The sequence below is a fragment of the Lissotriton helveticus genome, chromosome 8, assembly GCF_964261635.1.
Source record: "Lissotriton helveticus chromosome 8, aLisHel1.1, whole genome shotgun sequence".
In the NCBI taxonomy this organism is placed as follows: domain Eukaryota; kingdom Metazoa; phylum Chordata; class Amphibia; order Caudata; family Salamandridae; genus Lissotriton; species Lissotriton helveticus.
Genome location: NC_136069.1, coordinates 1,312,023,056 through 1,312,038,910, shown reverse-complemented (window position 1 = coordinate 1,312,038,910; position 15,855 = coordinate 1,312,023,056). Strand labels below are relative to the sequence as shown.

Below are 15,855 nucleotides of genomic sequence, written 5' to 3'. Positions count from 1 at the left end.
GTTCCCTTTACAGTTAGCTCTGTTTATGCACCTAACTAAGGTCAGGAGAAGTTTTTCCACCAGGCGCTTAGTGAGGTGGCTGCGACACCTGATAGGCACGTCTTGGTGGGGGGGGGACCTAAACCTGGTGTTCGATAACTTACTGGACAGATCGGGGCAGCGCTCCACACAAGCAGGAACTTTATTAGGAGGGGGTTTGGCCAGACTGGAGGAGTATATTCATATTATTCTAATTAAGCCTGGGCGGCCAGCTACGCTCCGTGCACGGAGTGCACGGAGTGCCGCCTCCTACGCATTTTGCGTAGCCGGCGTAGCCAGGCGGCACTACGCGCGCTCCGCAGACGGTGCGTAGCCGGCCGCCACCCGCCTCCCTCCCGCCCTTCCTAAATACATAAATAAATGTATAAAAAGCTTTTTAAAACACTAACCTTGTCTGCCGCGTCCCCGGGGCTCCCTCTCGCCGTCCCGCGATGCGCGCCGCCATTTCGGATCCTAATGCGCATGCGCAGGCGGCCACGCATGCGCATTTCTCGTGAGGAATGTTGTGCGCCCACTTCGCGTAGCTCCGCGGAGCCCCACTCCGCACACTACGCCCAGGGTTAATTCTAATGCCTATAAAACCTATGCGCGGCTGGACTACTTTTTATCTTCCACATCCCTTAAGGCGCTTGCGACAGAAGTAGAGATGGGGGCTGCGGCGCTTTCAGACCATGCACCGTTCTCGGTGGTGTTTTCATTCCCACCGGTGACTAGGGCCGCGCGTTGTTGGAGGTTGCGTGACACGCTGCTCCACCGTAAGGACACTGTAGAGAAAATCAAAGGGGCCATTACAGATTATTTATCACATAACCACACCTCAGACACCTCCTTGGCCACACACTGGGCGGCGCTGAAGGCGGTATTGCAAGGCGAATTTATCGCGGTCTCGGCGGCGGAAAACACAGAGAGGGCCCGCAAACGCGAAGAGCTCACGTTACGGACGCGAGAACTGGAACAGATGCACCAAAGAACTGGCGCGCCTCGGGTATAGAAGCAGCTTCGCCTGGCGCGACAGCAGCTGGCTGCACTAGATCAGGATAGGGCGGAATTAGCGGCCCTGAGAGTACGGCACATGTACTACACTGGGGGAAGACAGGTGCGGGCGCCTGTTGGGGCGTGCGCTCCAGGAAACTCAACAGCGACACAAGGTACAGGAGATTGCCACACGGGGCGGGGGGCGGGCTACCGAAGACAGTGACAGAGCAAAGGCCTTTAGCGACTTCTATACTTCCCTCTATGCCGGGGCGCTGCTTAACCCCACCGACGGCGAAGCTTTCCTAGAGTCCGTTCATCTCCCTGATTGTCAAAAGACCAAGCGGATCCCCTGGACAGCAAGATCCGCCCCGAGGAGGTGATATCGGCGATCCCGCGTCTTAAATTGGCGAAGGCGCCGGGGCCGGACGGTTTTACGGCAATTTTTTACAAAACATTCTTTCCTCAGATAGCACCGTTACTGACTGCTCTATTTAACTCATTTGCAGAGACCGGCGCAATCCCTCGTGACTTATTAGACGCCACCATGTTGGTCATACCTAAACCGGGGAAGGACCGCACGCAGTGTGGAACCTATCGCCCCATTTCCCTCCTGAATGTCGATCTCAAACTCTATACTAGCATCCTGCAGCGAGGCTGGCTCCACTCATGATTGAACCAGACCAGGCAGGGCTTATTCCGGAGCGTCAAACTGCCGACAATACTAAGAGGGCCCTGCACTTGATAGAGAAGGCTATGAGGACATCAGGGGAATAAATGATGCTCGCGATCGACGCTGAAAAAGCGTTCGATCGGGTCCATTGGCCATATTTGGAGCAAGTCCTGACTAAGCCGGGGATAGGAGTGACGTTTCGAACCTGGGTCCTGAATTGTTACACCTTCCCCACAGCCACAGTATGAGTCAACGGGTGCTACTCACCCCGTTTTCCCATTGAACGGGGGACGCGGCAGGGGTGCCAATTGTCGCCTCTGCTCTTTGCGCTCTATATGGAGCCGTTGGCGCAGGCAATGTGAGCAGACCAGAGTGCGAAGGGGATTAAGTTTGGTGCATACGTGCACAAGATCAGCTTATATGCGGACAATGTCCTCCTTTCCCTGGCCTCCCCTAGTGATTCTCTGCCGGCCTGTGTTGAGATTCTGGAAAAGTTTGCTGGTGCGGCGGGCTTTAAAGTTAACATGATGAAATCGGTGGCGTTGGACCTCTCACTCGAGGGGTACACCAGAGCCTACCTGCAGGAGCGCTTACCCTTCCGCTGGGCATCGGAGGGTATCCCATACCTGGGGATTCAATTGGCGGCCACATTGCAGGACACGGTAGGTATCAATTACGCCAGGCTTCGTCAGACACTCCGTACGGAATTGGGCAGATGGAGACACCTCCCGCTCTCTTGGCTGGGCAGAGTAGCTGCCATAAAAATGACCATTCTTCCGCAAATCCTGTGCATGTTCCGCGCCATTCCGCTTCGTCCCCCCGAGGGTTGGATCCGCAAAACACAGTCGGAGCTCGCCCAGTTCATTTGGAACGGTAAGCGTCCAAGAATGAAGCTTAGGTTGGCAATGTTGCCACCGGAGAAGGGAGGCCTAGGTCTGCCTGACCTGATGCTCTATTATCAGGCGGCCCAACTTCGGACCCTGGTGGAGTGAAGCAGGTGGGAGTCAGAAAAACATAGGCTCTTTCACGATCAGGCAGTGGCGGGCCGCCCATTACAGAAGGTTCCTTTCCTCCGTAGACAGCACCGACCTCCCAACCTGTATGCCTCGTTTATCACGAGAGTCCCGTTGGAGGTATGGGACCAGACCAGCACGAAACACGACTTTACGACATTTCTGTCTCCCCTTACGTCGTTGTTGGAGAATCAGGATTTTGGGCCTGGGCGAGACATCCAGGCTTTCGCCGGTGGCGCCCAGCGGGGTGTAGATTTCTGTTCCACTTATATACAGGGGAGGGAGTGGCACCCTTCGAGAATTTGAGACAGGAGTATGGCTTGCCGGAAACAGAACGGCTTTGATATCTGCAAGTGCGTCTCTGGGCACTCAATGCCCAAGTCAGGGAAGGGGAAGATCGGAAGCTCAGTCCTTATTAATATTGGCTAATTACGCGGACGGCGGATAAACAGCTCATATCGGACTTATACAGCATGCTACTAGATCGGTACTCATGCGTTTGTAACTCAGGAAGGGCCCGCTGGGAGAGGGAGCTGGGGCGGGTGTTAAGCACCAAGGAATGGGAGGGCATCTACTACAGAGCTCGGCACTCCGCCTATCATATGGGGTTGACAGACACCTTCACTAAATTGGCGACATACTGGTACTACACGCCTGAGCAGTTGCAGGAGATGGATCACACAAGGGAGGTCTCCTGCTGGCGGGGATGTGGCGAGAGGGGTACGTTATCCCATCTGTTGTGGGAATGTGCACAGCTTCAGGGGTACTGGAAGACTGTCCTTGATGAGATAGACGCACACTTTGACACGGAAGTCCCAAGGTTTCCTGCCTACGTATTGCTAGGTTTGCCTAATGCTATCACCTACCCGTGGAAATCACGCAGGGGTAGACTGATCGCTATTGCTTTGGGCTCCGCCGTGCAGAACGTGCTGGCCTTTTGGCGCACCCAGCATATCCCACATTCCAAGGTTGGTTACATCGCCTTTGGTCAGTTCTGGGTACGGCAAAGTTATCCCTAATCAAGGCAGGGGAAGGGGCCAAGTATGCCGAACTGTGGCAGCCGTTCTTGTCCCTGCTGGCTACAGAATTTAGAGAGGTGACATGCCCTCGATATTTGCGTTTGTTGCGCTTGTCACAGGTCGGTTCCTGAGATGCTTGAAGTGGATGGATGTGTTGACAGGGGGGGGGGGCTCTGGACCTGGAACGTGGGTGGTGGTGGGGGGGTAGGCTGGGGGGTGGGGTGGGGGCGGGATAGTTTAGTTCTTGTTTTTTCTTCTGAACATAGGCTCGTTCATGCAGCACTGTCAGGCGTGGAGGGAGCTTCGTAGGTTAACTGGGCTCAATAGACATTCTTGTTACTGTGCTTCCTTTCCATTTCCTATGTATTGCATGTCTTGCGATTCATGAGATGTCCTAATGTCTATATGCGAGCTGTTTTTTAAATAGATTTAATACTAAATAAATCGGGGTCTCCAGGTGCGTATCTGTGGTGTCTGGCTCCCTGCCTGTTTACCCAGAGAAAGGCTTTGCCCAAGAGTCAATAAGGCTGAATCAGGATGCAAACCGACAGTAAGGACATTTGTGTCTTGACATCCAAAGAAAGAAGCTGTAGGTGCAGGACCCCAGCCCTACATCCAAGGACTACATTAAGGAAAATGCTACTTACCAGCAGGAATCTGTTCTTGGCATTCGGGAGAATCAGGGCCTGCATCGAGGTAGTGGATCGAGACATTAAGTGCCGGCGAGCCCGGCGATCACGTATGGTTTTCTTCAATTGTAAAGAAGCGCAGGCCGGGCAGTCTTTGTCCTCGTGTTCTGGAGAGAGGCAAAGATTACAGACCTTGTGGAGATCAGCGAGTGGGAATTTGGTACCACACAGGGGACATTTTTTTAATGGAATTCTTTCCATTAGCTGTAAGGCCTGACGGTGAAGATCGTCCCAAAGGCCCGCTTTGACGACCAGAATTGAAGGTGTTGAGTTTTGTGTTGGATCCGCGTCAAGGAGCGCGATCGAAAACAATACCGTCGAGCGGTGAAGGATTGCGCATCGAAGGGGAATTGAATACGATACAGACCCAGAGCACAGCCGTTTACTTCCGAACCCGATGGCAGAAAAAAAAAACTGAAGATGGAGTTGATGCTCATGCGCACTATCACCATAAGGAGTTACCTAACCTGTGACTACAAAGACTTCTTCGACAAAAACAAACTGCAAACATCCAAGCCCAACACCAGATGGCAATCTATGCTAAAGAATACAATCTACAGCTCATTTGCCTCAAACATGAAGTGCTCTTTTCCGTAGGGGCTACTAGGGAGGCTAGTTCAACCATGAATCAAGGAAGTTACAAGCACATAGGGAGGGAGAGAGAGAGAGAGCACATTTACAAACACACAAAGTCATTGTAATGCAGGGGGAGGGGGTTGGAGAATGATAAATCATCCCCATTGTAAATAACAGGTAGTGGCCAACTGGTCAATCTGAACCAAAAATGTGATAGAATCTCGGAGGACAACTTTGTGGCAGATTAAGTATTTTACCTGAATCAGAACTTATGGGAACGGGCGTGCTGGAGTGTAGTCAGACTATAGCCTACGCCGCGGTCATGACTGATTCAGGTTGTGGCCACACGCCAGATTCAGCAGGGGCTTGATCTCCGGCAACATCAGAACCGGTGTCGATTAAGGGAGCAGTGAAGGTCTTGGGGCTGGAAGTCGGATTCTAGGGGATCACCTGCACCGAGGACGGATCCGCTGGCAGTAACCAGACTGTAGGCCGAAGTGGATGCTTGGGGCCAAAAGGCATGCAAGAGGAAGTCGGAAGAGTGGCAATATGCAGCTTCAATTCACAGTCCTGGATCACTTCCGGGTGCATGCAAGTACATTCACCACATTGACTTGGAGTCATAAACCAAGCCCAAACACTAGAAGCACACCTATTGTTGGCCCATAACAGAGATCTGTTTACAACAGTTACAGTACAGTTTGAATCCTGCAGACTTCAGTGATGACACTTCTCCCTTGCACTCTAGGAAGGAATTCAAAGGAATTTATCAACCTCAGTATAAGGGACTGGAGCTCCAGTTCTCGTTTTAAAACCTCTGTACCCAGCCTGGCACCTGGTGAATATTCTAAGGGAGAGGAATCTCTAGTCAGAGGTATCCATCAGAATGTATTTTATTGACAGTTAACCATAAGAATACCACTAAAAAGCAATATGTTTTATGACCACATTTTCCTAGTATTCCTGTAATATAATGTCATTATAGTGCACATGCAAATGTGGGACAGCTGAGCAGAGAGTTTGCCTAGCTTTTCTGCCTGCCAGTGCACAATGGACAGTACAGTAGCACTGTGTTGACTGCCAAAAGAATCTGCGCCCCTCTCTATCCAAAACTGGCTCAACCTCAATGACTGCGAGAGGACATTTTAAATAAGAGTGTTCAAGTATTGTGCTACAAGGTTAGTTGAGACTGAGGTGCTGCATTTCTCAGCAACCGGTTTTCCTGCTATTTTTTTAGTAAAAGCTGTCACTTCAAGTAACTACTGTTAACAGTTGTAACATATACACACAAAATATACATGACGGGTGAGGTTTCTCTGCAGTTTGCTATTTTGTTTTAGAAGTTATTAGCCACTGCTGTGAACAAACTGTCATCTAGGTTTAAGGAATCAATGGAAGAATCATCATTTTGGGTGAAGAGGAGTCACATGACAAAAATATGAATGCTTGTAAGATCTCACCGGAATGAAGATCATGTTCAAATGTTGTAATAAAGATATATTACACAGCATCAAGTGTTCAATAAATGTTAACATCCTATGCACAACAAAGAAATCATTTCACAAACATAATACTGTAAAAATGGTGAGCCACTGGTGACACGTTTTCAATTTGAACATATACTCACCACTCCAGGCAAGCAGCTTTCAACTTCAGGGTTGGGACCATCACTATAGTGATTACCATGGTTGCCAGGAGAACCAGTTGAGGAGTCAGAAGAGCTATCCGGACTTGAAGGCATATTGGAACTTATTTGTGTAAGTTTGGCTGTAATTAACTGAAACAAATAATTTGATGTGAAACAAAACTTTTCCTTAACATGTTTAATATTGTACAAGTAGACATGCAATCATATTCGAAATACTGAATACATATATTGCTTACCTGGAACAATAGTAATCCACAAAGGTATACCCCAAAATCGATAACTTACAAAATACTCAGGCACTAGGACAGCCTTGACAATTATCCAAATGTTTTATCTAAGAACTCCTTTTTTCTTCGTGGCCAGTGTTTTTGCTTATACTTGACATATTTTGGAAATTGAGCACAAAGTAAAACAGCAGCAGCACACAGAAAAAAAGGTGAATGCTTATTTCACACTAAAAGCTCGGGATCTAAAAATACTGTTTTGTTACACTGCTTTTGTATCATAAAATATGTAGTGGTTCTGTCATAAATTATTGAAGAATATCTTTTGTGGAGAAATAATATTAAAAATAAGAGTTATTTGTCTTTATCTAGCAATAAACATTCTGGGGATAAACTTAGCAGTGAAAAGTTGGACGTTATTGTCAAACCATACTATGAGTGATCTGGCTTATTTAAGTATTAATACATCCAGACCATAATGGTTTCATGTCCAAAAGAGGTATGACACATTGCTTGAGAAGTATAGATGGCTCTGGTCTGGCTGCAGGAATTCTTTGGCCCAAGTGCACTTATGGGTCTCGATTTTGAAAAGGCATTTGATTCAATGGGTTTGGACTTCCTGCATCAGGCACTACACACATTTATTTTTGGCCGCAATTGATTTAATATATTAAACTAACTGAATGAAACCGAACTGTGTCAAGCTCAACACTGACAAGACAGAAGTGACAGAAGTAGTGATCTTCGGCAGGAACACCTCACACCATGGGACTACAATTGGTGACAGGCTGAACTAGAATTCGGACCCATTCCCACGCCAGAACGCTCAGTATAATCGACAGCAAACTGGACATGACAATGTCAACACCATCATGGTATACTGCTTCCAGACCATGAAGATGCTGAAGATCTTCAAATGGCTCACAAGCAACACTAGAAAACGTGTCATTCAAGCCCTATTCACCGGCAAGTTGGACTAAGGGACCACCATCTACGCCAAGACCACCAAGCACCTCACTAGAAGACTAAAACCATCCAGAATGTGGTGGCCAGACCCATCCTCAACCACACACGCAGAAACATCACAGCAAACCCTACCTCAATTCACGGAACTTCACTGGCTCCAGATACATAAATGCACTCAATTGAAACTCCTCACACACATTCAAGTCACCAACCAACTCAGCCTACACCTACACGAACAGTTGCATCTCCTTCCACCAACCAACCAGAAATCTGCGCTCTGAGGCATCCCTACTCGCACACACCCCATTCATACACAGAACCAGACCAGGAGAATGGATATTCTCTTACATCACTCCTAAAACATGGAATGACCTGCCAATCCCCATCAAAGCCACCTCGTCTCTTCTTGAATTCCACAAGAAGCTGAAGACCTAGCTTTTCAATTAACCAACCTACCATAGGAAGAGCTAGGCACACACACCTGCTAGCACAAAGATATCCACGTTGTGATAGTGTGCTTTGCAAATTAACAAACTGCTTTACAACAACTCACAGGTTAGAGTTAAGGTTAACAGGCCCCTTTCCCCTTCTTTAGCATTACAAAAAATACTAGGCAAGGCCGCCATCTTTGTCCTTTACCATTCGGTTTTGCCACAGAGCTGCTTGCAGACTAGATTTAGCAATGAAAGCCTTATCATGGATAACAGTTGGAAAGTGACGTAGAAAACCAGCTATCGCTTTATAGAGATGACCTACTACTCTTTATGCATTACCAAAAAGGGACAAGCCAGTGAGTTATGCAAATACTAGAACTCAATAGTGAGGCCTCTGGACTCTAAGTACATCTTAGCAAAACAACCCTAGTGCTCCCTCTGTGGGGACCCCCACAGCCTATAATTGGGGCACACAACTAATCATTGAACTCTCAAACTTTAAATAACTGGGTATACATATTAACCGATCTTCCTCACTATGCTGAGAGCTAAAAAGGACACCATTATGGGATGGGCTACAAAAAAAAAGCCATAGAATTTGAAAATACTGCCCATCAACATGATTTTATTGCCTAAAATCCTATATCTATTCCACAACTACCCATATAAAATACCCTAACATTTTCTTGCCCTGCTATAGTCAAATGCAATTTGCTTCCTTTGGGCTAACACACCCCTAGGACAACATTTAATAAATACAGATCCATGAAGGGGGGGCTTGTTATGGCAAACATGTATTTCTACTACTGGGCTACCCAGATAATTTCTATTGGTGATAAGGTAGGCCCCAGCATTTCATTGCAAGAGATCATCTGGAGAAACCGGGTAAAAAGAATATCCTTTATGGAGGCCTAGTCCACAAGACCCTTACCCGCGTTCTTGAATTGTAACAGCGTTGGAAAAAAGATCTGTGCTGGATACACAGAGCAAGAAAATTTAACAGGAAATTCCACTATGGGAGGAAACCTATCTGCAACACAGTGGAGCTGGAGGGACTTGCATAAGGAGATTACATAGTCACCTCAGGGAAACATATGGGATGGAAACAACATGAAGTTCTTAGCAGTATTAGAAGAGTAATACTGAGCTTCACAGGACACATTTTAGTTACCTTCAGCTGAGGCACGTACTGGAAATATATCGCCCCAGCTATTTGAGCTCCCAGAATATAGTCCTAGCGAGGCAAAATAAGCCACCGAGTACATGATGAAAGGCAGAATCCCCAAAGTATGACAGTCCCTGATCCCCAATTTCTTATATGTATAATCAGCCCTGCGAGCAGGTGGGAAGAAAAAGTGGATCCCTAGACGATATTGTGGCAAGATGCATTATGTGCAACCAACAAATTGTCTTTTTGGGCTAGGCTGCGGCTGATACACTTTAAATTCCAGCAAATTCAGACCTAAACAGTTACGGAAGATGGAAAGGCTGACATTTAGTACACCATACATGTAGCAGATGTCAAAACAAAAGCACAAGTTACTTACCTTCGGTAACGATAGATCTGTAAGAAACAGTAGTTAGTGTTAGATTCCTTACCTTAGAATATCCGCAGGCGTCTGACTGGATCCGGAAAGTTTTGCGTAGCAGTACCCTTGCGTGTCGGTAGGTGTCGTCCGTCGTCGTTGGCGCCGTGATGACATCGCAGTACTTAGACGCCGCCCTCACGCGCTGACGTCAATTCTTATACATAGCTTTTCCACACCAGAAACGCAGACCCATGATAAAAACCGACACTGGTGCCATGAAACTAGGGCCCTCAAAGGAATGACCTTAACCCTAGATATTGGTTCGCAGAACGGGGAGGATGGGTGGGGCGGTAAGGAATCTAACACTACTGTTTCTTACAGATATATCGTTACCGAAGGTAAGTAACTTGTGCATCTGAAAGAAACAGGTTAGTGCTAGATTCCTTACCTTATAATAGATACCCCAGCAAAACCAACCCCTGTGGTGGGTCTGCGAACCAAGATCACACCAGAAAGTCCTGGAGCACAGAACGGTCAAAGAAGCCATCTCTCCGGACTTGGCTGTCAAGGCAGTAGTGTCTAGCGAACGTGTGCAGCGAGACCCACGTAGCTGCCTGACAGATGTCCTGCAAGGGGACTCCCCGACCCAGGGCAGTAGTAGCCGCCGTGGCCCGAGTGGAGTGGGCACGCAGCCCCATTGGAGGCTCCTTCTTCACCAGAGAATAACAGGCCTTAATGCACAAAACGACCTATCGAGAAATGGTGCGTTTGTGCACCACCCGTCCCTTCATAGCGCGCACGTAACCAACAAAGAGCTGGTTGTCCACCCGGAACTGGCGTATGCGGTCCAAATGAAATGGGAGCGCATGTTTTGGGTCCAGACGGGGGAGCCTCTCTTCCTCTTTTGAGGGATGCGGAGGCGGAAAGAAGGTGGGCAAGGTGATGGACCGCCCGATGTCGAAGGCTGTAACAACCTTGGGCAGGAAAGAGGGACGTGTTTTTAAGACAACTTTGTCCGGATGGACAGAAAGGAAAGGAGGCTTAGAAGAAAGAAACGCAGAACTGCGCAGAGTACAGAACCGCTCCGATGAAAAGGAGCTTCTGAGAGGAGCACAAGTGTGACTACGGCACGTTGATGGAGAACCCCAGCGAGTGCAGGAGGTCGGCCGTACTCTGGAGGTGGGAGAAGACTGAAACCCCTGATCTGTGCAGATGAGCTGAGACCACCGCCATCACTTTTGTGAACAGCCGAGGGGCGCTGGTAAGGCCGAAGGGGAGCACGGTAAACTGAAAGTGCTCGTGGCCTACCGTGAACCGCAGGTAGCGCCGGTGAGCCGGCAGGACGGGGATGTGGAAATACACATCCAACGCTACCATCCAGTCTCCTGGGTCCAGGGCAGCTAGGACCCGAGCCAAAGTCAGCATCTTGAACTTCCCCTTCCGGAGGAAGCCGTTGACGCTCGGTAGGTCCAAGATAGGGCGTAGGCCTAGGCCCAAGGACTTGGCCGTAGCCCTGGAGTCCTTGAAACGCTTCAGCGCACTGTCCGCTTTGTCACCAAAAAGGCGACGGCCATCGAAAGGGCATGTCCATTGGGCAATGTCGCCCGAACCCCCGGCCGCATCGCACGAGCGTCAGGGGGGGTCGGCAGAGCGATGACGCCTCTTCGGCTTTTTTTTAGAATGCCTCGACTTACCTCAGGACTTGGAGCCCAACAAGTGGTGGTGACTCGTCTAGCGGCAATGACTGCGGTTTCGCAACCGGTCCCTCGACTTCCTCCTCGACCGGGACCTCGAGTGGCGCGGAGCTGACTGCCAGAGCTCGAGCAGCTTACTGGACCGCTCCCATCTAGCCTTCGCGGTCAAGTCGGGGCCCGACTTGTCATCATGGTCGGCCCCAAGGCAATAAAGGCACCGACGGTGGAGGTCAGTCACCGACATCAGGCGGTGACAGGCCTCGTAAGGTTTAAAACCAGGCATCCCTAGCGGCACCGTGAGGCGAAGGTCGACTCGAAAAGTGATCAAAAGAGATCAAAAAGTTACTCAAAAAATAGAGTACTGCTCTTTCCGGATCTGTGCTTGCTGGCACGGAAAAAAGAAGTACTGACGTCAGCGTGCGAGGGCGGCATCTACCGCAGACGACGGCTACCAACGCGCAGGGGTACTGCTGACGAAAACTTTCCGGTTCCAGACTGACGCCTGGGATATTTATTCTAAGGTAAGGAATCTAACACTAACCTGTTTTTCAGATGCAGAAATTTCTATCCTGATCCAATTGGGTTAGATCTGAAGATTGTGAAAGAAATTCGAGGTGGAAGAGTGTGTCAGAGAGGGGTGCGGCGCAACCGTTGGTATTCTAGAGATGTCCACTATCCTGTCCTGATTCCTGAAGCCTTTGTCTCCTGACCTATCCCAAGGGACCCCAACCAGGGGGTTGGTCTTCCATACCATCCTTGTTAATTATAATTTCCGTTATTTGCTTATGTTCTTTATCTTGTCTTTCTATCCTCTCTCATTGAGCATTGATTTTTGCATGAGTCCAAGGAAAAATGCATTATGTCTGCTAAATTGAATTTTATCTCTTATGAGTGTTGGTGTCCCAAATGTATTGAGATTGTTCACATGCACCTGAAATTTTAGATAAAGATTTTAAACTTTCCTGAGTCTGTCTATTTTGCATTTTGAAAATACATAAAAGTTAGATTTATGATATATGATATATTACCATCAACTAGTTCAACTAATGGTCCATCGAGCAGAGGAAAGAACTTTTTGATCTGTGAAGGGTTAGTTAGAGATGAATAAAGATATTAAATACACTAATCCGAACAGTTGGTGAAAATTATAAACTGACCACAGCGGTTTACGCACAGTGAGTTTATGGGTCCAGGTCAGTATATGATGGTGGATTATCTGTTGTTGTTGTCCAGTCTCCAGGGTTGAGGACAGACAAGACCTGAGCGAGCATCAACATATTGAATTTCTCCTCACGGAGGAAGCAGTTCACGTTCCTGCGATCCAAGATATTCTTGAGTACCAGAAAGTAGTGGGAGTAACAACCACGACCTACTTCTGGGACAGGAATGCGCTCGATGGCTCTCTTGGCCAAGAGAGCCGTAACTTCCTGTTGGTGATCCTCCAACATGCGGTGGTATTGAGGTGGCATGGCTGAAGGGGTAGCCTCAAAGGGGTGGAAGTAGCCCCTTGGGACTATTTGCAAAACCCACCTGTCCGATGGGATGGTGCGCCAGTGGGGGAGGTGATGGCGGTCCTGCCGCCCACTGGCGTTTGATGGGTCTGAAAAGTCGGACTAGGAAGGTTTGAAGACTGCTGCAGAGGGGGCCGGGGTTGGGGGGGGTTGGTGGACTGGCCCGCCCCCTGGTGGGGGTTGGTGGACTGGCCTGCCCCCTGGCCCACTGAACCACGGCGGTGGTTCCCACGTCCCCGGCCGCGTGAAGATTGGGAAACTTGCTGCAGCCTGTGGCTCTGGGCAGGACATAGTGGGCCACCCCTTCTGTAGCCACAAAAGGAGCGGTAAGCAGATTGCGCAGGGCGGCTGAAGAGGCCCAAGGACTTGGCCGTAGTCCGTGAGTCCTTGAAACGCTAGAGAGCGTTGTCCGCTTTGTCGCCAAAAAGGCGACGGCCATCAAAGAGTATGTCCATGAGAGTATTCTGGACATCCCCGAAAAGCCAGTCTATCTCATCCATGCGTAGCGCCGAAGGGCTACTGACGCTGAAATTGTCCTGCCCATAGAGTCGGCGGTATGCAGCCCACAACGGATGGTAAACTTCGTCCCATTCCTCCCGGCGGCAATTGCCTGGGAGAGCACTGTCCGGACCGCCTCTGGACATTGAGGCAGCACCTGCGCAACAGTATCCCACACAGAGTGGGAATAACGGCCCAATAGACATGCAGTGTTTACCGACCGCTGTCCCAAGCTGGCGGAAGAGAAAATCTATTTTCCAAGATGATCCAGCTTCTTGGAGTCCTTTCCAGTGGAGCGGTAGGGAATGTGCTCTTGGAAGTGGAGGCTTGGACCACCAAGCTCTCCGGGGTGGGGTGTTGGGAGAGGAAAGTGGGGTCGTCAGGAACTGGCGAGTGGCGTCTGGCAATTATCCTGCCCACAGGAGCCCCCGTGTTGGGCCTGACCCAAGTGCCCAAAAGGATGTTGGTAAGGGCCCTCATTAAATGGTAGCAGGGGCTCAGAAGAGCTTGCAGCCGACTGAAGCACCTCTGTCAGGAGCTTAGTCCTAACTGCCTAGCAAGCTCGAGGTTGAGAGCCTCGGCCGCCCTACGCAACACCACTGCATATGACACTCCCTGCTCCATAGCCACGATAGGAGGAGACAACATGCCCAGGTCAGGGGAGGTGTCTAGACCACTGGCATCCCCCAGTTCCTCTCTCCAGTCCTGTTCAGATTCTAACTGATCAATCAGAGGGTCACCTGACCCCTCACAGTCCTCCTCATCCCCCGGGTGGCAATCTGGCCGAAAAGGGAACCCAGGAGTGTACCGGGGCACAAAAAGCCCACTCAGCGCTGGACGACACCGGTTCGGCTCCACATCAGAATGGAGGTCGGGGTCGACGCCTGGTGGAGATACAACCACCGTCGGCTGCTGTAGCGGTGCCGGAGGAAGCGGTGTCGGTTCAGGTGTTATAAGGGCAACCGGTGCTGATCCAGATTCAGGCCTGGATCCATTGGGGCCTGCGGCTCCGGACCCGTCAGCAGAGAAGGTTTAGGCCCCCCCCAACAGAGTCCATGGGGCCCGAAGGCATGCCAGCGGGTTCAGACTGCTCAAAGATGGCGTGCATCGCCCCGTAAAATTTATTAAGCTGGGCAGGAGTCGCCCCGGGTCCCAGAAAGGGAGGGAAGCTTGGAGTCGACTTTTTGGGCTCTCCGTGCGGAGTCGCGGGAGGGGCACTGTCCGCGTCCCCTGTCGCGTCAGCCGACAGACAGGGAGAAGTCGAAGAGCAACGATGAGTTTTCGACTTCTTATGCTTTGACTTACCAGACACCGAGTGCAAAGACTTCGAAGAATGATGATGGCCGGTTCCTCGACCTCCCTTGCGACCGGGACCTCAAACGGCACGGAGCAGACTGCCAGCGCTTAAGAAGCTTTCGGGACCGCTCCCGCAAAGCCTTCGGAGCCATGGACCAGCAGCCGGAGCACGACTTGGGGTCGTGGTGGCGTTCCAGGCAAAAGAGGCACACGTGGTGCGGATCCGTAACCTATATCAGTCGGGTACAGGAAGCACGTGCCTTGATGCCAGGCATCTCTAAGTGCACCATTAGTCATAGACTCAAAAAAGACTTAGACAAAAGTCGCCAAAAAGTTCAGTCAAACAGCAACTGAAGGTACCGCTCTCTTCGGATCTGCGCTGGCTGGCGTGGAAAAAGAAAGAACGGACATCAGAGCGCGAGGACGCTGTCTAATTAGCTGCCGCGGCGTCATCGCGGCGACCACAACGTCAACGATGGACGCAGAGCCGACCGACGCCACCTTTCGACGTGCAGAGTTACTGCTGACGAAGAAACTTTCCGGATCCAGTCAAACGACTGGGGGTAATTCTAAGGTGAGGAAGCTATAACTAACGTGTTTCTTTTAGAGATATATGTTAAAGAGCAGAAGGCTAGGAATGAGGCCCTGAGGCACCCCCTTGTCCAACGACATCGTGCAAGATTTAAAAGGGCCTTAAATAATGGTTTGAATTGAATCGTCAAGCCAATTAAGCCGTGTCCCATGAATGCTAATCTCTTGTAACCTATAGAGTAATTTGGGATGGGACAATGTATCAAATGCTGCTGACAAGTCGAGCAGCACTAGCACAATGGTATATTGGCAACTAGAGAGCCTCCAATATGGTCGGTGACCGCTACCAAGGATGTGTCAGTGCTATCTAATGGTCTGGATTCTGATTGAGATGGGTCCAGGATGTTGTTAACCTCAAGGTACTCTGAAAGCTGCTTGTTAATTAATCCTTCCAAGAGCTTACCCAATAAAGGAAGCAACAAGATTAGACAATAGTTACAGAGGTTGAAAGGTGCTAGATTCGCTCATTTTTGGATTTGCCTA

General features: G+C 49.7%; 1 protein-coding gene across 1 annotated transcript in view; it reads right to left on the bottom strand.

The window, feature by feature from the left end:
* Nucleotides 1–15,855, bottom strand: part of USP9X (ubiquitin specific peptidase 9 X-linked) — a 1,542,050-nt gene that overhangs the window by 770,460 nt on the left and 755,735 nt on the right. The window contains exon 20 of the mRNA XM_078658291.1: nt 6,609–6,758. Coding sequence (XP_078514417.1) covers nt 6,609–6,758 — 150 coding nt within the window. The remainder of the gene's footprint in view (nt 1–6,608; nt 6,759–15,855) is intronic.